This window comes from Scyliorhinus torazame, chromosome 16 (assembly GCF_047496885.1).
Source record: "Scyliorhinus torazame isolate Kashiwa2021f chromosome 16, sScyTor2.1, whole genome shotgun sequence".
NCBI classification, from domain to species: Eukaryota; Metazoa; Chordata; class Chondrichthyes; order Carcharhiniformes; family Scyliorhinidae; genus Scyliorhinus; species Scyliorhinus torazame.
The window spans coordinates 125,949,055-125,972,148 of NC_092722.1; the positions used below are offsets into that span (position 1 = coordinate 125,949,055).

At 43.8% G+C, this 23,094-nt stretch overlaps 1 protein-coding gene across 7 annotated transcripts in view; it reads right to left on the minus strand.

The window, feature by feature from the left end:
- The window catches only part of LOC140393052 (pantothenate kinase 1), a 92,076-nt gene that overhangs the window by 41,343 nt on the left and 27,639 nt on the right, over window positions 1-23,094 (minus strand). For 6 of the 7 annotated variants that reach the window (XR_011935479.1, XM_072479007.1, XM_072479008.1 and 3 more), the window contains exons 2-3: window positions 8,765-9,117; window positions 6,921-7,174 (exon numbers count right to left, since the gene is read on the minus strand). Coding sequence is in view for 6 of the 7 variants with exons in the window: in XM_072479007.1 (XP_072335108.1) it covers window positions 6,921-7,174; window positions 8,765-9,117 (607 nt within the window). In the remaining variant the exon portion in view is untranslated. Of the gene's footprint in view, window positions 1-6,920; window positions 7,175-8,764; window positions 9,118-22,130; window positions 22,242-23,094 lie in introns of those variants that run through there. The other variant, XM_072479009.1, reaches the window with a different exon arrangement.

Consider the following 23,094-nt stretch of genomic DNA (forward strand, 5'->3'; position numbering starts at 1 on the left):
CCGATCGCTCTGGTCAGACACCACCTTGTCCACCTCTCGTATCTTCGCCCCTTGTGCCTCAAGGCACTCCTCTACACGGTCCATTGATCCTCGCAGAGGTGCTACTGGTCCCTCAATGGCCTTCAGCCAGTCACCGTGCATCTTCTTCCTTGGCTGCCGGAATTAGTCTTTGTGAAGGCCATTAACTGCTCCATCTGGTCCTTTCCCACTGACAGCGATCCTTCCCCCTGGTAGCAATCCTACCCCCTCCGCTATTCCCACAATTGTTGCTGTACCACAGGTCCCCTTCCAGTTCCTTAGCCAGGTCTTTTACTGCTTTTTTGCCGGGTCTGATAGACAGTAGACATGCCAATCTTGGGGAGAACTTCTCCCTCTACCCCTTCTGTACCACTTTCCTGCCAGAGCTACCCCGCTAGCGGGTATTTTAAAGTATTTTTATTTGCCATATTTTTATAATTTGTCATACAAAAAAATAGAAACAGAACAACCCTAACAATATAAAACAAACAAAGAAATTCTTATAGAATTTCACCTACCTCCCCATAACATGTGATGGCAACCAAGTCACGGAAGTGCATAATAACCAAACCCCAAGAATTGTAGAACCCCTCCTTCGCTCCCCTCAGCTCACCTTCTCCAGGGTCAAAAACTCCAGCAGGTCCCCCCGCCGCGCCAAGACACAAAATGGAGAGACTGGCCTCCACCCCAACAGGAACACCTACGAGCGATCAGCAAGGCAAAAGCCAAAACATCTTCCCCACCTCCGTCTGCAACACGGGAAGGGCCAACACCCCGAAAATGGCTTCCAGTGGACCGGGCACCACATCTGTATGCAAGACTCCCGAGATTGTGTTAAATACCCCCACCCGCCTGAACCCTTCCAGCTTTGGGCAAGACCAAAACATGAAAACGTGGTTTGTGGGGCCCCTCCCATAATCGCTCACAGAATCTCCACCCCCTCAAACAGGCCGGCTCATCTTTGATTTTGTGAGGTGCGCCTTGTGCACGACTTTCAACTGCACCAGCCCCAGCCTTGCACATAATATTGAGGGCATTTACCCTCCGCAGCACCTCATCCCACAGTCCCTCTTTCATTGCCCCCTGCCACTCCCCAGCTCCTCCTCCCACTTCGCATTAATCCCCTCCATAGACACACAGTCCTCCTCCAGGATCTTCCCAAAGATTGCCGAAACAACCCTCCTCTCCAACCCTCCCACTGACAGCAGCGCTTCCAGCAATGCCTTCGCTGTGACCAGTGCCACCACCAAATCCATCTACTTTCCCTTCACTAGAGACAGGATCACATTTAGCAACCACATCACGTTCGAAAACAGCTGTCTTCCCTTCACGAACCCAGTCAGATCCTCTCCCATCACCTTCAGGAGACACCCCTCCAGCCTTGCCGCCAAAACCTTTGCCAATATATTGGCATCTACATTCAATAGGAATATGGGCCTATATGACCCTCACTTCACTGGGTCCTTATCCTTCTATAGCAGCAGGGAAATCGAAGCCTGGCCCATCGTCTGTGGCAGGACACCCCTGCCTATCGCAAGCTCGAGCATTCCCACCATCAGCGGCTCTAACTTATCCTTAAATTTCTTATAGAATTTCACTGGGAATCTGTCAGGTCCCACAACTTTCCCCGCCTACATCCTCCCAATCACCTCCTGCTCTCGTACCAGCCCCTCCAAGCCTGCTCTATCCTTGTCACCCAACCTCAGGTACTCCAACCCGTCATCTCGCGCCCCTTTTCCGGTGTCTCTGACCTTTAACTTCTTGTACAACTCTTCAAATACTTCATTGATCTGTTCCGGGGCCACCACCAGCTTCCCAGTCTTATTCTGCACCTGAACAATCTCCCTCGCCGCCCCTCCCTCCGGAGCTGGTCAGCCAACATACAGCCAGCCTTTTCACGCTGCTCATAGGCTCCCCCGAACGTCGCCTGAAATTCCTTCCTCTTCGCCAAGAGGGCTGGGTTCGGGTCCCCGCATACCTCCTATCCACCTCCAGCGACTCATCTATCAATTTTTGACGCTCCTCTCTCTCCTCCTTGTCCATCTCAGCCTTAAACAAAATCACCTCCCCCCCTCACTACTGCCTTCAGAGCTACCCAAACCACTGACTGCGAAACTTCCTCCGTGCAATTAAACCCCACATATTCTTCGATCATCTTCCTGATATTATTACAAAAACTCTGATCCCCTAACGCCCAACCTCCATTCTCCACCCCTGCTTGAGCCACCCCCCTCTGCAGAACCACATCCACCCAATGCGGTGCATGGTCCGAAATCAATATCGCCGAATACTCTGACCTTCTGACCCCAGCTAATAACGCCTTCCTCACCATAAAAAGTCTACTCTCGAATACACTTTCTGTACCAGGGAGAAAAAACGAATACCCCTGTTTCCTCAGGTGCAGGCACCTCCACGGGTCCACTCCTCCCATCTCTCATGAGCCCAGCCAGCGCCTTTGCCCCACCAACTGTCCCAGCGAGCGCAGCTCAGACCTATTCACTTTTGGCTCTTGCACCATATTCCAATCTACCCCCCCCCCCCGTTACCATTAACTTGTGGGCATCCAAATCCGAAATGGCACCCAGCACCCTCTTCACAAATCCCGCATCGTCCCAGTTGGGCCATATACACCAACCTCCTAACGCCCCTGTCAAAATCACGCATCTGCCCCCCGATCCACCACCACCTTCTCCATCTGAAACCTTACCCCTCTTGCCCACCAATACCTCTACCTCCCAAGCCCTACTGTTGAACCCTGAATGGAAAACCTGACTCACCCAACCCTTCCCAGGCCTCACCTAATCTTTCACCCTCAGGTGGGTTTCCTGCAGCATCACCCACATCTGCCTTCAAGCTCTTTAAATGCGTGAACATTCTCGACCTCTTCACTGGTCCCCCTAGCCCCCATTACTATTTTGATCAGGGTCTCTCATCTCCCCGCCCCTCCCATCAGCCATCATCATAACCCCGGGCCCTGCTCATTGGGCCTGACCTGCCCGTCCCTTTGTTGTCGAACTCCACCCCCCTCCCAGAATACCCCCATCCACTTCCTCTTGAAAATACCTCTTCCAGCTATCGATCCCATTGCAAGTTCACCCAATACCCTGGTTACCCTTCCTCTCTCAAATATCCACTAAAAATTCACTGGTTATTCAACTGACTGCTGTATATTATTATGCAGAAGATGGGCAGCACGGTGGCGCAGTGGGTTAGCCCTGCTGCCTCACGGCGCCGAGGTCCCAGGTTCGATCCAAGCTCTGGGTCACTGTCTGTGTGGAGTTTGCACATTCTTCCCGTGTTTGCGTGGGTTTCGCCTCCACAACCCAAAGATGTGCAGGGTAGGTGGATTGGCCACGCTAAATTGCCCCTTAATTGGAAAAAAATTAATTGGGTACTCTAAATTTAAAAAAAGATATTATGCAGAAGATGGCTGTTTTGCTGATCTACATAACTATATATAAATTATGTATGACATTCAAGATGTGTTAAAGGGATGCCATTTAAGTGTTACCATTGCTTTCAGCTAGTGCCTCCTTTCAGTTCACCAATCTCTTTCAGAGCTGCTGCTTTGTCGTATGTAAAAGTGGTGGACAGGGGTATTTTCTGTCCAATTAAGGACAGCAGGCAAGTGCTCGAAACTGGAGGATCAGAGGCCTTCAAGTGAGGCAAAGGGCGCTTCAAAATGAAGCTTAAAATTGGCCTTTGAAACCAGGCCACCCTAAGCAGAAGGATCCCCCTCTACAAGGTGGCCCAGCTGCTGCTACACCCAGACATGCAAGGAAGGCCTCTCTGCCCTGCAACCAGAAGGCTATTCCTAAACAGCTAAACGGTCCCCTGCTGCCTCTGAGAATCTGGAAAATCACAATCATCCTCTATCAATTGGCCTCAAGTGATCCTCAACAAGTCGAATGGACTACCTGCCACATGTAGCCTTGCTGCTCCTCATCCCACCTTGGAGAAATTGCCCCGGCAGTGGAATGGAGCCATGGAATGGACATGCTGGCCAACTGCGTTGCTTTGAATGCACACCTGGCTCAGTTTCCGGCCCCGATAAGGGCTGAAAATTCTGCCCAATGTGTCAGATAACAAGAGCATTAGCCATTTGGACACAACCATACCCACTTTCTCTTGAGCAAAATTAGGGTGTCATGTTTTGCTGCCCATGTCCAGTGCAAATTTTGGTGATATTGTGGAATGTCACACAGGACAAATGTTGAACTCTAATAGCAAATCATTCCAGGTCACACATTTCAGAAAATAAATTATTCCATAGAGTAAATACTTAATAATTTTATAATCTATAACCAATTCGGAGATAACTATTCCAATTAGCTAACTGCAGAGCTGCAAGACAGAAACCCCGATCATTAATCCACAAAGTTCTTGTGTGCCATTTTCAAACTTGCCACGTATAAAAATCTGTGTCTATCATTTGACTTGAAAAGCCCGGAAATTTCATTGCACATGCGACACAAACTGGGATTAGCTTGCTGATTTCCAGACTCTCTTTCTCCTTTTCTTCTCCTCCCCCCCGCCCCCCCTCCCCTCCTCCTCCCCCCTTTTCTTTGCCTCGCATTTCCAGCTCTCTCACAAATCTGCAGAATCAATTCCATGGAAGGTGACAGCAGCAGAACTAAATCTCTCAATAGCTAGATTTATGCTGGAGTCAAAGTATTGCATCAGCCCTGCAGATCTTCTGCGATGGGTCTCCAACCAGGTAGGTGGCTACACAGCCACGGCAGAAGGATGGAGGCCATTTTTGTTGCAATTTAGGGCACAGCACGAGAATTTGGGTCTAGCTTACCAGGAGATGGCAATACGGCAGTGGTTGTCAAACTGGGATCTGCAACATAGGGTGACCTCTCACGGCGTTGTGTCCAAGAGTAAGCGGCGGTTGGAAATGTACCCTCACTGTCCTCTGTGCTGCCCCATGCTCTTGCTTTCTTCGCATTCTACTCTCCCCATGCTCCTGCTGTCATGTGTTTGCTCCCATACCGCTCCTTCTCTCCCTGTGTTGCCTAGTGTTTTTTCCATGCTCTGGTCTATTCTGGTTCCTCCCCTCTCTGGGTTGTGCTTCCCCAGTGGTTCTGTTCTCACCCTGCTCCCTTAATACTTTTTCCATGATTTACTCTGATGGGCTTCTTCCCTCTCCGGGCTCCTACCAAGAGTGGACAGACTCTGTAGTGAGAAACAGGCATCTGTAGGTTGATCTGTTTTCCTTACAAGCATCATTGAAAATACACTCTTTAGCTGCAGAACTTTCACATGATGAGTATTATATAGTATTGGGGAAAGAAGTTGCAGAAAACATCTCTTGCTTTTCACATAGTAGATAAGGTGCACCCTGACTTAATGAATCAACAGAGTTTGAGGCAGATAGACAGTCACAAACTGATTTGTCTAGCTTCAATACACAACTTCCCTGCAGCTTGTGCTCGAGTGTGAGAAATCATCATTGTTTCAGCTCAATACTTTAGCACAAGGCACTCCGAAATCCTGTGCAGAAGAAAATGATTGATAATGCTCAAAAGAAGCCGTTACTTCCCTTTTCTGACAGAGAATTTCCTCAAGGAAATCAGCCTTCTGCTAAGGTGTGACAATATTAGACAAAGAAAAAGAGCTTTGGTTCCTTTCTAGCAGTTTTTCAGAGCTGCACACATGTTGACTGGCGTTGTAGAGCACCAGTGTGTTATGAACAGAGTGGCACAAGGGGCCCTGAGGAGCCTGTTGCTTGATGGACTCTCTTCATCCAAGGCCTGGAGGACACAGCACAGCTCAAGCAGGTCTGCCTGGTCAGGAACATCGCGCAGACATTTTTGACATTACATTGCTAAAAACATTCTTCAAAACCACATAATTAGAGGTTTATCATCTTTTAAACTTTATTAATATGTTATATATTCCATAGTGTTAGAAACAAACCCATTAACTGAAAGCACATAAAAAAATAAATGCAGCCATTATAGAAATAACAAGACTTTGGCGTTATTTGCTTTTCAATGAGATCTTTAAGTGTTGTGAACGTTAGATCAATCATTTTTTAAAATATATTAGGTGCTGAAAAGACGACTACACACAGTTTCAATGTGTGAAACCATTCATGCAAAAAGCGAGATGCTTAGAAATGGTTTCACGTTGAAAGCCTATTTTTAAATTGAAAAGTTGTTTTTTGCTTGAAAAAAAATACCTGGTAGCTTGAATTAAGCAATTTAAATATAACAGGAAGGTGACATAGGTCTTCAATTTGAATTATCAAGTAAGGACTTCATTCATTTGGATTAAAAGATGTTGACTGTACATTCCTTCTGCTGGTCTTCTCAATTATTTTTTATTAAAAAGTCCACTCTTGCTAAATTGCCAAAGCCTCATTATATTGATTGACGGCAGAGTTCAATCACATCAAAAAGAGCTGAAACCAAGCTCCTTTATAGCTCTGCAGAAAATGTGTAAATGATTTGCACAGAACTAATTGCCCCAGTGTTCAGTTTTCGTCAATGATGATTTTCCTGTTAACAGTAACTGGCTCTCGTACATTGGTCCAGAATCAGCTAATAAGCAAGATTGCTACATAGTTATCCTCAAGGACATTGGGAGGGGACAGAATCAGATTTGGCTGTGATGTTTCTCTCTCTTTCTCCTCCTTTCTTCATTCATCTTTCAATGCCCACTCTGTCTATATGTAGAAAACTGAGGGAAAAAAGTAGCCAGATTAAAATACCCACAGGCAGAATTTGCCATCATTATCGATCAAGTGTCTTTTGCTGAAATATGATCTTTCCATCTTTTCCTATGCCCCCACAGTAAGTCAATATATAACGAGTACAATAGTACAAGTCAGACATAAACCCATTTTACACATGAACATAGCAATGTGACACGGTTGTGAAGGTCTATGCGCTTACCTGGTTCCAGTTACCCTTTTGTAATTATCTTTGGAATAAACAGCCAAAATGCTGACCCCTGAACCTATGTTGACCAGCAACATTGGGTAAGGGTTATCTAAGCAATACGGTTTTTTCTGGCACTGGTCGGGGTCAGTGGGTTTTTCAAAATAGTAGCACTCAGACAGACCATTGTACCCGACGGAATCAATGTAAAGAAGGCCTTGGATTAAACAGTCCAACTCATCCAGTTTGTGGAGCTGTAAATCAGCCATCTGGAAAACAGCAGCAGCCAAAAAGAAAGACAGCAAATTAACAAACACCCATCAGAGTAACATTTGTCCGAAGGAACAGTAGACAGCTCAAGACTATAATGTGTAGTCTAAACTTTTCCAACTAAGCCACTAATACTCGTTTTTTTATTATTTTGCAAAGGGAACTATTCCATATAATGCATATATGATATACCAAATTAGTAAATGTACCTTATCCCTGTTGATTTGAAAATTAATTCACAAAGGAAACCCAGGTCTTTCTTTACTCATAATATTACAATCAGATGTACCAATCTAAATCTTCACAGTTATCTGTTCTAACTATTTACATGTGGTTAAGACGAGAATATATAATGTTTCTACTGGAGGCAACTAGAAAAAAAACTGCTCAATAATCGAAATAATTTTCTACCATATACATTGTATATTTGGCAATTAGATTTGGAATCACTGCAGCAGTGATAGGACCATATAATGATGGGATTTGGGTTGGTAGATATAGTTAATAATGTGATTCAGGATTTATATTGGGTCCTCTTTTGCTCTTCATTAATATAAATGGTTTAGATCTCGCCTTGAGGGGAGCTATAATCAAGTTTGTTGACAAAACAAATTTGAAGCCATAGCAAATTTTGAGGAAAATGTAACACATAGCAAGAGGTGATAATTATGAGTGGGCACATTGATGACATGCAATTCAGTGCAGTGAAATGCATACTGGAATGAAGAACAATGAAGGGACATACAAGTTATATTTATTTAGTGCTTTAATGCAACTAAACATCCCAAGACACTTCACAGGAACCTTATAAAGTATGACTCAGACCCACATAAGGAAAGTGAGGCAGAGATATATAGGAGGGGAATTCCAGAGCTTGGTCCCTAGGCAACTGAAGGCACGGCCACCAATGATGGAGTGGTTAAAATCTTGGATGCACAAGAGATCAGGATTGGAAGAATGCCGATATCTCGGGAGACCTGCAAGGTGGTTGGAAGAGATTACAGATTGCAACGCCGAACGATTTGAAAACAAGGAAATGTGCTTTAACGCGATCTGACTAGGAGCCAGTGTAGGTCATCGAGCACAGGGGTGATAGGTGAATGGGACTTTCTGTGAATTAAGATCCAGGCACCAGAGTTTTAGATGAGCTCAGTTACAGAGAATAGAATGTGGAAGACCAGCCGTAAGTGCAGTGAAATAGTCAAGTCAAGAGGTAACAAAGGCATGAACGAGGGTTTCAGCTGCAGATGAACTGAGACAGAAACAAGACTCTTAGCGGAGGAGAGATATAGGGAGAAACAAGGGTGCTGACAAATAAAGCTAATAAAATGAAGTTGAATTTGTACAATAAGTAGATTAGAGTGAGATTAGGTATTACATGCATTCTTCCATGTGCGAGAGGAATATTAGCAACATGGATGGTACACTAGAATGATAGACTTTTATGAAGAGTTGCTTGAAAATAAAAAATTAAAGCTTTTTCTACCGTAACAGAAAAGGGGGAGATGAGATAGTGTCTCTAACAGTCTGCCAAGCAAGTCACATTCTGCATTTCGTCACAGGAATTAGGTAGCACGACTGCGACGTACCATTCTGAAATCATCCTCAAATTTGTAAGCACCACCTCCCGTGGCACACATAGTGGTGTGTAAACTAGAGAAATTTTTATCTCTACCCATTTGGATGAATTTAGGCATGGAATGCGTTGGAAAGCGGATAAAATGCAAGTTCCCTTTTCGTCCACACATGGTCAAGTTCTTCAGCTCCAGGTGCACATCCCGAATCCCTGTTTTCCCATAAGCTATGTTGGAAGTCAGGTATTTCCGAATGCTCTTCAGGTTCTCCACTTCCTCCTGCTCTTCTTCAGCTGTGATGTCTTTTGGCTCAAAATACACAAGTTTGACAAGAGTTCCACCAATATCCATTCCAAACCAGGGGAAAGCTGGGAGGAAAACAAAATAAGTAGTATTATGTACATTCATGCCAGTGATAGATTATAGTGTGACCACCATAAGGCGTTCAGAGCTTCGATTTTTCATAAAACAGAAACAAGTGCTGAAAGCATGAAGATCATTGTTGGAGAGGGTTCAGTCTTTCCCAGCTCCCTAAAATCTCCTTGCAGGAACTCAACCCTCTTTCTACTCATGTCATCAGTACTGAAGTGGATCGCGACCTCCAGCTCCTTGACTTTCCCTTCTCAGAGTGATCAGCAGGTATTCAGTGGCAAGCTTGATCTTGGCACCAGGGAGGAAATGTACCATCCTGGCACCACAACTGCAGTCACAGAAATGCCTGTAGGCATCACTAACTATGAAATTCCGCTTGCTCACTTACCCCACCCCCTCAATTACGACAGCTTCCCCAATCATCCTGCAACTGGCCCCTCTATAGAGCTGAGCCATCCGAGATGCTGTGGACTTGGCTTTGGTGCACTCCACAGAGGAACCATCAGTCTTGCCAGTATTTACAATTGGTTGTGAGAGCTAGATGCCCTCGGTGGGAGGTGGGGGTTGGGTTGCCTACACTACCTGCTTGGTTGTCCTTGTCCATCTGATGGTTTGCCTGCATACTGTTAAGTAGCAGATTGGCCACCTTTAGAAATATGCTATTCATGTAGCAGTCAATTCTCACGGAAGCACTGCAATTACTCCAGCTGCTGCTCAAGCTCTGGAAACCAGAGTTTGAGTTCCTCCAACTGATGAACTGTGCATGGAGTTGTCCAGGACATGAGAAATGTGGGTTTCCCACATGGAACATAAAATCCACTGTCTGAGTTAGCTTTGGAGTAAAAAGAAATGAAATGACCTTAAAGGACAAATTCTTAACATTAGTAAAACAAAACTGTTTTGGACCAATGTCATGATTTTAGTATAAATGGAGCATATAAAAAAAACGACTTATTTCAACTTTGCTTGAATAACAAACTGTGTGTCAATAACTTTTTACTTGCACAACTATCACTTTCCCCTAGTGATTGTTTTTGCAATATGAATCACAGTATAGTCGGTTAGTGAGCATAGAGCCCATGAACTCACTTCCATCTAGGATCAATATGTTCTTATCTGGAACATCAAGAACAAAGGTTTATTGGACAACGATACTGCCATGGCATCAAAATCCAAATTGTTACACTTGAAGATACACGTAATCATATTAATTATTAAAGAGAGACCACACAATGTGAATGTCCTTGGAAACACACAAATTTCCAGCTGAGACTGTTGTGCAGTTTTTAGAAGCAGGATCCTTCAGATTTGTGCCATAGATTTTCTACTTTCCTTATTTATCTCCTTTTGAGTTTAGAAGCCCAAAGACTAATTAGGTGCACAGGAACAGGAGTAGGAACCTGCTCTGTCATTCAATTTGATCATGGCCGATCACGTCAACACCACCTTGCCGGATTATCCCCATATCCTTTGATGTCACTGGTCAAAAGAAATCCATTGATTTCTGTCCTGGACATTCTGAACGATTTGAGCTTCCACATCCCACTGCGGCAATGTTTCAAAAATTCATCACCCTCGAGTAACACATGATCCGCAACCACCCGGTCACATCTGTCATTTGTTAAGTTTTGATGAAGTCACCCCTCATTTTTGAATCTCTAGGGAATACAGACCCAGTCCCCTCAATCTCTCCTCACAAGACAATCCTGCCACTCCAGGGATTAATCTAATTCCGTTGCACTCCCTGTATTGTAAGTACATTCATCCTTCAATTAGGGGTCCAAAACGGTGTACAATACTCTAAAATAAGGTCTCATCGAGGCTCTATATAACTGCAGTAGGAAATCTTTACTCTTGTACTCAAATCTACTCGCAATGAACGTCAATATACCATTTGCCTTCTTGATTGCTTGCTGCATCTACATGCTAGCTTTTAGTGACTCAGGAACAAGGAACCCAGATCCCTCTGAACAACTGCACTTCCCAAACTCTCACCATTTAAGAAATACTCCTTATTTTTTTGCCAAAGTAAATAACTTCACACTTATTTGTAGTATATACAATCTACCATGTTCTAGCCCATTCACTTAGTCTGCCCAAAGCCCCTTGAAGCCTCCTTGCATCCTCCTCACAACCTGCGCTCCCATCCAGTTTGGTGTCATCAGCAAATTTGGAAATATTACAATTGGTCCCCACATCCAAATCTTTTATATAGCAGTACCTGACTAGTAACAGCCTGACATTCCAAGAATAATCTGTTTATTCCTATTCTGCTTTTTGTTCCTAATCCCTTGCGTCCTAATTTTATTTCCTAACCTCCTGTCTTGAACCTTATTAAAAGCTTTCTGAAAATCCAAATGCATCCCATACACTGGTTCTCCTTTATGCTACGATTAACACCCTTCAAAAATTCCAACAAGTTTGTCAAACAATATTTTCCTTTCATAAATCCATGTTGACTCCATCCAATTTTACTGTTCTTTTCTAAATGCTTTGTTATCAAATCCTTTATCATAGATTCTAACAGCTGGAGGGGGTGTACCAGTTGCCAAAGGGTATCTGCAGGTCAGGGACTTCATGAGGAAGGAGGTGCCGCCGTTTCTGATGCTGCTGCCCCCAGTACTGTAGGATAAGCTTCTGTCCGAGGATGAAATAGGGGACGGCAAGGTTGCGGATATATATGGGGAGTTAAAGAAGAGGTAAGAGTGCTCCCATGCAGCAGGTTAGGCATAAGTGTGAGAAGTTGTATAGGGTGTTAGGGGCCTAAGAATGGAGAGACATTCTGCGGAGAGGGAATGGTCCTCCTTGTGTGCAAGACTAGGCCGCATCCAACTTAAGATGGTGCACGGGGCCCACTGTGTCCAGTCGGTTCTTTCCAGGGGTGGAGGATAGGTGCGGGTGGTGTGTGTGTGGGGGGGGGGGGAAATAGAGGTAGCTCAGAGTTCAGGGGTGGTGATATTTGGAGTGTCGAAAGGGTCTGGGAGTGAAGGTGGGGAGAAAGAGCGATGTGTTGACCTTTGCCTCCCTGATAGCCCGGAGATAGATTTTGTTATACTGGCAGGACTCGGAGCCACTGATTGCAGAGGTATGGGTGATCAATTTCCTATATTCGGAAAAGATCAACTTCGCCATTCGAGGTACGGAGAAGGGGTTCATCTCGAGGTGGAAGCTGTTCATTGACTTCTTTGAGTATTGAGTAGTCAGCGGGGGAGGGGTGTGTTTGTTGGGGGGGGGGGGGGGGGTGTTGGGAGGCAGGGGTTTGTATGTTTCTTGGCTTTTGTATTTCTTCATTATGTATATTGAAAATGCCTTCAATAAAATGTTTTTCAAACAAAAAAAGATTCCAACATTTTCCCTATAACCAGTGTCAGACTCACAGGTCTATAGTTCTTCTTTCTTCCTCCTTTCTTAAGTAACAGGATTACATTTGTTACTTTCCAGTCGACAGGAACCCTTCCCGAATCTATGAAACTTTGAAAGTTAACCCACCACCAAATAATCCAATATCTCTCTAGCCACAGCTTTCAATACTCGAGGATGGAGTTCATCTGGTCCAGGGGATTTATCAAATCACAATCCACTTAACTTTTCACGAACTAATTTTAGTCCAATACCATTCAGGGCAAAGCAGTCTGCTTGATCAGCACCTAATTCACTGGGTTCATCTCCTTCACTATCAGTGCACGATGGCTGCAGTACAATCTCCAAGATCGCCTGTCGCAATATCTCCCATGAGCTCCACAACCCAAGGACAAAGGGATCAGAAGAAATAGGAGTAGGCCTTTCAGCCCATCAAATGTCATTTGAGAAGATCATGGTTGATCTGATTGCAGCATGAACGCCACTTTCCAAACTCTCGATTCCCTTTTCGATCAAAATTCTGTTTTACTCAGCATTTGAATATTTTCAGAGGCCCATACTCTACAGCTCTCAGGGGTGGAGAAATCCAAAAATTAACGACCCGAGAGAAATTGCTCCTCATTGCCATCTTAAATGGGAGATCCCTCATCTTTAAACCATGGATCCAACGTTCCCACTCCTGACAGGAAACATTCTCTCAACTTCTGCCCTGCCAAGCCCTCTCACAATTTTGTGTCTTCATAAGGTAATATCTCATTCTTCTAAACTCCTATGAATGTAGGCCCAACCTGCTCAACCTTTCCTCCTAAGACATCATCTTCATCCCAGGAATCAGCCTAGTGAACCTACTCTGAACTGCCCCAATGCAAGTATATCCTCCTTCGGAAGCAGACTATAAACTGTACTCAGCACTCCAGGTGTGATCGCAGTGTGATCTCACCAATGCCCTACAGAGTTGTAGAAAGACTGCCCTACTTTTATACATCCTTCCTATCAAGTCCAATATTTGATTTGCCTTCCTGATTACTTGCTGTACCTGCATGCTAACCTTTTATGATTCATGTACAAAGATACCCAAATCCCTTTGTACCCACAGTATTCTGCCATTGTGCTCTATTTAAATAATATTCTGCTCTTCTATTCTTCTGCTAAAGTAGACCTCACACTTTTCCACATTATATTACGTACACCAGATTTCTGTCCACTGACGTCAACCTATCTCTCTCCCTTTGGAATCTCTTTGCATCCTCCGCACAACTTGTCTTCCTATCAATCTTTGTATCATTAGTAAACATGGCTGTACGACAGTTGGTCCCTTTATCAGAGTCATTAATATAGATCACAAACTGTTGAGGTCCCAACACTGATCCCTCTGCCACTCCATTACAGTTTGCCAACCTAAAATGACCCACTTACCTCAACTCCCCCAACTCAGCTTCCTGCGAGTTAGTCAATCCTCTATCCATTCTAATATATTCTAACAGCGCCAGGTTTGATTCCCAGCTTGGGTCACTGTGCGGAGTCTGCTGTTCTCCCCGTGACTACGTGGGTTTCCTCCGGGTGATCCAGTTTCCTCCCACAAGTCTCGAAAGACATGCTGTCAGGTGATTTGGACACTGAATCCTCCCTCAGTGTACCCGAATAGGCATCGTGGTGAGACAACTAGGGGATTTTCACAGTAACTTTATTGCAGTGTTAATGTAATCCTACTTGTGACACTAAAAGATTATATATAATTCCCATGAACTTTATCTTGTGCAGTAACCTTTTATGTGGGACTTTATTACATGACGTTTGGCTAGTGCTGCCCCTTTATCCAAGCAGCTTGTTACATCTTCAATAGAACCATAAATAAATTTGTCAAACACAATGACCCTTTCACAAATCCATGTTGTCTCCGCCTAATCGTATAAATGATGTTCCAAATATCTCACTACTATCTCCTTCATAATGGATTCTAGCATTTTCCCAATGTCAGGTTTTGGACTCACCATCCTATAGTTTCCTGCTTTCGGCCTCCCTCCTTTCTTGAATAGTGATGCAACATTTACTGTTTTTTAAGCAGCTGGAACCTTTCCAGAATCTAGGGAATTTTGGAAGATCACAATCAATGCAAACACCATCTCTGCAGCCACTTCCTTTAAGATTCTAGGATACAGGCCATCGGGTGCTGGAAACATTACAGCGTTTAGTCTCATTAGTTTTCACAATACTTTTGCTTTAGTGATCATGATTGGTTTAAGTTGCAACTCCCTTTCACCTCTTGATTGTCTGCTATTCTTGGGGTGCTTTTTGTGCCCTGCGTGTGACAGAAAATACTTGATCAAAATCTCTCCCGATCCTCATTTCTCATTATTAATTCCCCAAGCTTTTTCTCCAAGCACCAATGGTCACACAAACTACTCTTTTCCTTTTTATATACTTGTAGAAGCATTAACTGCCTGTTTTTATATTTCTTGCTAGTTTCCTCTCATACACCAATTTCTTCCTTGTGTTGTTCTTTTAATCATCCTTTACTGTTTCTAAAATGTTCCCAATCCTCTGGTCTACCACTACCTCAGCATTGTACATCTTTCTTTTCAATTTGATATCATTAACTTCCTGAGTGAGCCACGGATAATGCACCCTTCTTGCAGAGTCTTTCCTTCCTTGAGAACATTAAGTTCCCTTCCAAGTCGCAAAACATCCTGATTTGGCCACTATCATCATCACTCCTTCAGCACTGGGCAGCACAGTGGTTAGCACAGTTGCTTCACAACTCCAGGGTCTCAGGTTCAATTCCCGGCTTGGGTCACTGTGCAGACTCTGCATGTTCTCCCCGTGTCTGTGTGGGTTTCCTCTGGGTGCTTCAGCTTCCTCCCACAGTCCAAAGATGTGCAGGTTAGGTGGAATTGCTATGCTAAATTGACCTTAAGTGTCCGAAAAAAAGTTAGGTGGGATTACGGGGATAAGGTTGAAGTGTGGGGATAGGGTGAAGGGATGGGCTTAGGTAGGGTGCTCTTTCGAAGGGCCGGTGCAGACTCTATGGGCCGAATGGCCACCTTCTGCACTGTAAATTCTATGATTCTATGATCATCAGAGAGTCAAAATCCTGTAATTTCCGAACAGCTTTATGGGAATACTATCACACGTGACTCAAGCAGTTCAAGAATGCAGACTAGAATTCAATTCTCTGGACAACTAGGGATGAACAGATCGCTTTGCTCTGGATAACACAGTCATATGCAGCTTGAAACTCACTTTGTCTCCTCGGGTGCTGCCAGACATGCTAGGTATTTCCAGCCCTTTGTTTGTATTTCAGATTTACAGCATCTGCAGGTATTTTGCTTTCCTGTCAATTCAAAGTCACTTGACCAAAATCTTCTAGTGAAGTACATCTGCGCTAATTTCTAAAATTGCTTTAATTTTTTTTGTAAAAGTGCTTCTAATTAACAGTACACCGTAAGCCAACCCTTTTCAGATGATTCCATGGATACAAGTATTCCGACAACTGAGTGAATTTCCAGGCTTTTGTTTGCAACGTAATTTCTGTCAGGGCAAACCATTCGCCCTACCAATTGTTCATAGAATAACTTCAGTACAAGAACAGTAACAAGACACTTGGGAGTCACAACAGCCAGAGAAAATCCTCAGCTGAATGGCAAAGTTACTGTCTGTGGGCAACAGAGAGTTAATTTAGGGAAACATCAGAAAGATTTCAGAGGACTCGACAACCCACACTCCCTGTGGAGAGTGATGATTGACAGGAACCTCCTGTATCCCTTCAAACAGTGCGAGCGCAAAATCACCCTTTTAAGTTGTTACCGCTCTGCATTATAGATCCAATACACCAAGATCTAATGTAACAGAATATATAAAATGCAGAACTACTGGCAAATACAGCACACAACCCACAGCTGATGGAGTAACAAAGCATAGTAAAGGGTGGGGAGTGTTGAGAAAATACGTTTCAAGCAGACAGAACCACTCGAATACCTAACCAATTATGAATACCTAACCAATTATAAACTAAGCATTTTAAAATAAGTCAATAACAGCAATCAAAAGATGTATTAGACCAAAAGTCAAGTCCTGGGCAGGGAAATATTGAGAGATGGCTACACTGAACAAAATCAGACCTCAATGGAAGTCTCTGAGCAGGACATCCAAACCATTTTCATGCGACACGTTTATTTTAAAATACTGGAAAAAAATGTAATTAATCTTGTATATTTTCTGTACTCTACACATAGTGATTTTCCCCCCATTTATTCTTCTATTTTCTAATCTCTTATCATAGATAAGATTACTTGGTATTTTCCATTCTGCACTTCACTGTGAAGATATCCTAGATTGTGTCGTCCTAAAGTTTATACGATAGAAAAGATTGCACCTTGCTAGATCACATCTTGGAGGCTTCCCAAACTGCTTCCCTGTAATGAATTACTCTACGGTGCCAGCAACTTTCATGGCAGCAAATATGGCCACTATTTCACAGATAAGACTCCACAAACAACAACTGATTCATCAAATTTAGTGGTAATTGGCTGCCGGACAAATATTAGTGGGAGAAGCAATCCTGCAACAATGGCACGTCCATCATGAGCCGAGGGTGCTCCTGTGTATCAAAGAATTACTGGTTGGATTTTGATTGACTTAACTGTAATTTGTTTTAGCAACAAAGAGAGAAGAATCTGCTGAAGCGTTGTGTTGAGCGTAACCATCATTAGGCACGTGGCCTTCTATACGGTTTTCATTTCATCAGAAACTATGTCTTGATTTTTCAGCTGTGCAAATGAACGAAAGGAGGCACTGGTCTACCTCGGAGTCACAGACGTCAAGGCAATGGGATCTTTCCTTTCGGAAAACCTTTCTTACTCTAAATCGGACAGTGTGATGCAAATCTTCCCTAGCCAGGCTAGAAACAAGGGGGAAAAAGTGCAACTTAAAGTCTCTCCTCGACACTTGGTGCACCATATCAGGGGAGTCAGATTGCTTCCTAACACTCTTCACAATTACTCTCCGCACCACTTAGCCCTAGACATACAGGGCATTTCAGATCCATCAAAGGAAATATATGTTACCTTTCGGGGATGGTTTTTAGATTAACTGTATGAAAATATTTTTTTTAAACCTGTTATCTAAAGAGGAGTTTTTCAGCTTGAGGAAGAAGCCAATGACAACAGTATGACACAGTTCAATAAAAGCAACAAAGATGCATTAATGAATATACTACTATCACAGCTTAGATGTTGTGACAAAGACTGAATTTGAGTCACTTGATGTTCAATGATTTCCCAGCGCAGCCAATCTGGGTCTTTTCTAGTACTGTAGCCAGGACAAGAATCCAAATCATTTGGGTTATTTTTCAGTGACATAAGGGTTCTTCCCATCTCCTATTTGGAATAGGGGTTCTTCCCATATCCTTATATTTGGAATATTGTTGAACAATTTCAAACAGGGGGTAATAAAATGTACTGCCCAAGTGGTCTTTGGAAGGCCGAGGAATACCGACTCAGAATGCTCAACATATGAAAAAAGTGGAAAGAGGAAACCAAAAAACCACAATGGGAGCAAGTGAGTCCTGAACCAACATGATGTCAATGGTGCATTCACAATGAATCCCATTTGCATCTTACACCAGCACTTTCCAAGATGACTCCATTTCAACACTTGAAAATTAACACAGCAAATTAGCATAGTAGCATTCAAGGTAGAATTATTAACGTTTGCACCTTATAAATCAACATATAATACAGATTTCCAGTGGCGGCATGCAAGGAGAAGTCGCACACGAGGTGGTTCAACAGGGATTCCAACTACTGTATTTTTGGCCCTTTTTGCCCCCTTTCTGGGGACATTGTGGCGTAAAATCCCATCTGATCGATACAAGGTAATCCACATAAGGAAAATGTCAAAAAGGACCAGGGCAAAGAAAATTGTGGACAAAAATTCATCGACTGATTCAGAGGCCCCTCAGTGGAGAAAATGGCGGGGGCTGCTTCCCCCGACTCCGGCTACTAATAACGGCTGAGATGGTTGCCGTCTTGGCAGTGGAACTTGAGAAGCAATAGAGGGTTGTGTCCGGGACGGCACAGTGGCTAGCACTGCCGCCTCACAGCTCCGGGGATCAGGGTTCAATTCCGACCTCGGGGACTGTCTGTGTGGAGTTTGCACTTTCTCCCAGTGCTTGTGTGGGTTGCCTCCGGATGCTCCAATTTCCTCCCACAATCCAAAGATGTATGGGTTAAGCGGATTGGCCATGTAAATTGCCCCGTAGTGTCCAAAAGGTTAGGTGGGGTTCCTGGGCTACAGGGATAGGGTGGAGGCGTGGGTTTAAGAAGGGTGCCCTTTCCAAGGGCCGGTGCAGACTCGATGGGCCATATGGCCTCCTTCTGCACTGTAAATTCTATGATTCTACGACCGTAGTAAATCGATAGAGAATGCCCTGGTTCACATTCGGTCAAAGTTAGGAAAGGCCTCCAAACTGGTAAAAACACATGGCACGGCGATTAAGGGCGTTTGGACATCTCTCTCAAAATAGCGACCAAATTGCCTCATTGGAGGCTTAGATCTCCCTGGTGAAAATAAAACACAGAGGGCCAAGGTAAATGATTGGCAGAACCTCGCTTTGAGGCAGAATGTCAGAATTGTGGGGTTGCCGGAGGGTATGGAACGCCCAACTCCCACAGAATACTTTTCTGTGATGTTTGGGAAGATGTTGGAAGGGGGTGGATTCACATCCCCTCCCGAGTTGGATCGAGCCCATCGGACACTCGGGCAGAATCCCCGTCCCAACTAAACCACCATGGACTGCTGTTGTAAGGATCCACAGCTTTCAGGAGAAGGAACAGGTCGTGAAATGGGCCACGGAGCATCGGGACTATAAATGGGAAGACCACGCCATCAGGTTTTACCAAGACATTGGAGCGGAGCTGGCAAGGAAGCGAGCGGTGTTTAACAAGGCCAAAGCCGCCCTTTGTAAGAGTGGAGTTCTGCTTGGGGTGGTGTATCCGGCTTGAGTTTTGAGATGAAAGACTATTTTTTTGATACGTCAGATGATGCGGATGTCTTCGTTAAAAAACATGGGCTCAGCTCGCGGGGATTGTGTTTTTGCGAGGTTTTTGATTATTGGTGGTGGGCAAGTGAGTGTGGAGAATTGTTGGGTTCCTTGTACATACATACTTAGATTTCTTTGTTATTGGTGGGATGATTGTTTCATATGTTGAATGTGGGTGGAGAGCTTAATGTTATTCTTTGTACTATGGTTAATATGGGGAATATAGAGCTCCTGGTTGGAATATGATCTTTGAAGGGATTTTGTTCTACTTTGTGTCTTCAGTCTGGGCAGTAGATTTTGGGCCAAGTATTTCATTCGGGTTCCGACGGTAGGGCCTGGCAGGCAGTGATTTTGATTAATAAACTGGTTCCGTTTTTAAACGCTAAGACCGTGGTGGACCCCAAGGGTAGATATGTGACTCTCAGTTTGGCGGGCACTTTAAGGTCCTGGTCAATGTTTAGGCCTCAAATTGGCATAATACACGGTTGTTAAGCGGTTGCTGGCCTCCATTCCTGGCATGAACTTGCATCAACGAATCTTTGCACAGGGAGGGGACTTCAATTGCGTTCTAGTTCCGGAGTTGGATTGATCAATCCCCAAGCCGCTGACTCTATTAGGAGTGGCAAAGGCGTTGTTAGCTTTTATGGAGCAGATGGGGGAAGAGGGTCAAATTCGTAGCGTTTCTTATACCAGAGGGATAAGGATTTTTCCCCCCACCATCAGGTTTATTCGCGGATTGACTTTCTGGTGGATTGGTCTCTTTGCCCCTGGGTGAAGAGGGCAGAGTATTGGGCAATTGTGATTTTGGACCACCTTGGAGGTTGAATACGGCTTTGTTCGCAGACAAAAAATTTTGTGAACGTCTATCCTCTGCCATTGAGGAATATATTAAGTTTAACAAGAGCAAGTCCATCTCACCCTCTACGCTATGGGAAGCCCTTAAGGTGGTTATTAGGGGGAGATAATTTCCTACAAAGCACATCTGGAAAGGACTGCAAGGGTGGAGCGGCAGAGGCTGGTGGACTCCACCATTGAAGTGGACCCGGTACTCGTTTGACCCTAGCCCGGAGTTGCTTAGTAGGAAAAAGATGTAGACGCAATTTCAACTACCATCAACAAGTAAGGCGGTGAGTCAGCTGCGGGGCTCGAAATGGGTATTCTATGAATATGGGGAGAAGGCCAGTCACCTTCTAGCTCATCTGAGGCGGCAGGGGGCTTCCCAGGAGATTATACAGATTAAGGATTTGATTATTGCCTGGTTTAATTGGCTCCACTTTAAACATAACTATTGGATCTGGAAAAGGAACAGGAAAGGAACCTGGTTAGATTAAACCCTGTTGCCACCAGCAGAACGTGGGTTGAATAAAGACCCAGAGTCAGTCTTTCCTCCTCACCTGGGTTTGCAACAAGTTAGAGTGTCCCAGTTGGAGAGTAAAAAAATTAATTGACATGTACCCCCCCCCCCAACTCCAGATCAACAACTTTTTGGGGAACCTCAGCTGGGGTGGGCACCACATATGTCAGGTTTATCAAAAAGGCCGCCTGTGAGGTTTCAAGCTAACATCATCAGCTCGGGTCTGGAATCAGATCTGACCTAATTGGACTTGATTATCCTGGAGAACTCCTAAGTATTTAACTTCAGCAAACAAATAATACAATATGCAACAAAAGGTGGCCAAGTTGCTACAAAGCACCAAAACAGCAAACTGGTACAATTGCTTTTCTTAAATTAAGATTCAAATCATGATTTTCATAGATTGCACTGAAGCAATATGTGACCTGCGAAAAATTGGTAACTGCCAAGCTCAAGATCAATTCTATTATGAAGAATTCTACTATTCATTGGGAAGAGTATGGATGTTTCATTTGAAGAAGTTGTGTGTGCCTTGGCTCAGATTACTGCTTCAACTTAAACACCCCACAAATAGGAATTTCAAGATGGGTTGGCAATTACTTATTTTCCCCACGTATATGTTACGATCCCAGTTAGTGTTATAATTGGACTGGAAGATTCCAGAATGGTACCCTGGCTTAAAAGACCCTAACTTTTACTTTTTTTAAATATAAACCGTGGAGGAACAGAGTCAACAAACGCTAATTAGTTTTAGCAAGAAAAAGCATTAAACATGAAAAGTTGATTATTATGCAATACTCCTCTACTTCCCCCTTATTACACATAGATTTTAAGATTAACACAGATTAAAAAGTACATCTTAAACTACAATGGTCTCACTAACATTCAAAGTCTTTTTTAAGCACACAGGATGGCCAAGGTCAAATACACACCGCTCTCAACCCAAGTTAGGGTCCGATTTCTTCTCAGAATCCGCCAGATGATTGTGACATGAATTCCACTATCAAAAACACACTTTAAAATCTTTGTTCACAATAGTGCTTTCCATTAACGGTTTGCATTCAGAAATCCAGTCCAGGTTTTACAAATGACACTTTTAAACAAAGCCTCTGCTCCATTTTTAACAGAGAATCCTGCGCAGGATTTACACCATCCCTTTAGGATTCCTTTGTCCTTACTGCTATATAAACGGTCCACAATTGTTTTGACTCTCAATTCCCAGACTCTAGTAAAATTGTATCAAACTTTTGATTTACCTCGAGGTCTGCTGTTGCACTTTCCTATTTAACTCAGAATCCCTTTGCTTATTCTTCCTTGATTTCTTCTGAACAATTCCTTGGTCTCTGTTCTCTCGTCGTCTTTCTGTCCCGAACCCCTGGTTATCTGGTCTTTAACTTGTTCCGTCGAAAGTTTGCACCTTTGCAGCTCCCGTGTCCTGTCAGGAAGCTTGCAGACAATGATCATGGTCATCATCTAGGCACCAATGTGCACACAGTAACGTTCCAAAAATAGCAACATGATCAAGACCAAAGGAGTGTTAGTTGAAAGCTGCCAGGAAGTCCTCATAATAGTGCCAAATGATCTTTTATACCCACTCAATAGGACTTAGTGTGCTGAAGTGTCAATCTCCCTTTGCGCTTAAAATTCTGGAATGGAACTGAGTGCATGTTCTGTCTCAGCTTTGAGAGTGCTGCCAACTGGGCCACAGCTAACACAATTATGATTAAACCACAATTAATCCAAAATTGATGTATGCTGGCAGAACTTATCTTTTGATCATAGTGACACTCCAGGAGGAAAGTCGTAGTTCAGAAAGAGCGAAGGCAAGAAACAACAACAGCCGAGTTGACAATGCAAACCACCAAGATGGCATTGTAAGTCCAGCAATCTGTTTGATTGCCAAAGGTCATAAAATACTCCAAGGTCAAGATCAACAGAACAGTATAATATTTTTCTTTCAAAATACATGGAATTAACAGCGAAAGGGCCCATTAGCTCAGATGGTGCCGTTAGCATGAATTCAGTCCCTGTGCCTCTTCCCAATGTCCTATTGTGATATCATGGTATCAGAGAAAAACTGCTACAGATATCTGGAAAGCCATGCTTAGCAACCTTCGGATAAGCGAGGATGCTACATGAAGAGAGAGGTAGAAAGAGGGATACAAAACTTCACTTCAGTTACGAGCATTGGTCTACTTCAAGGCGAGGCAACATGAACGG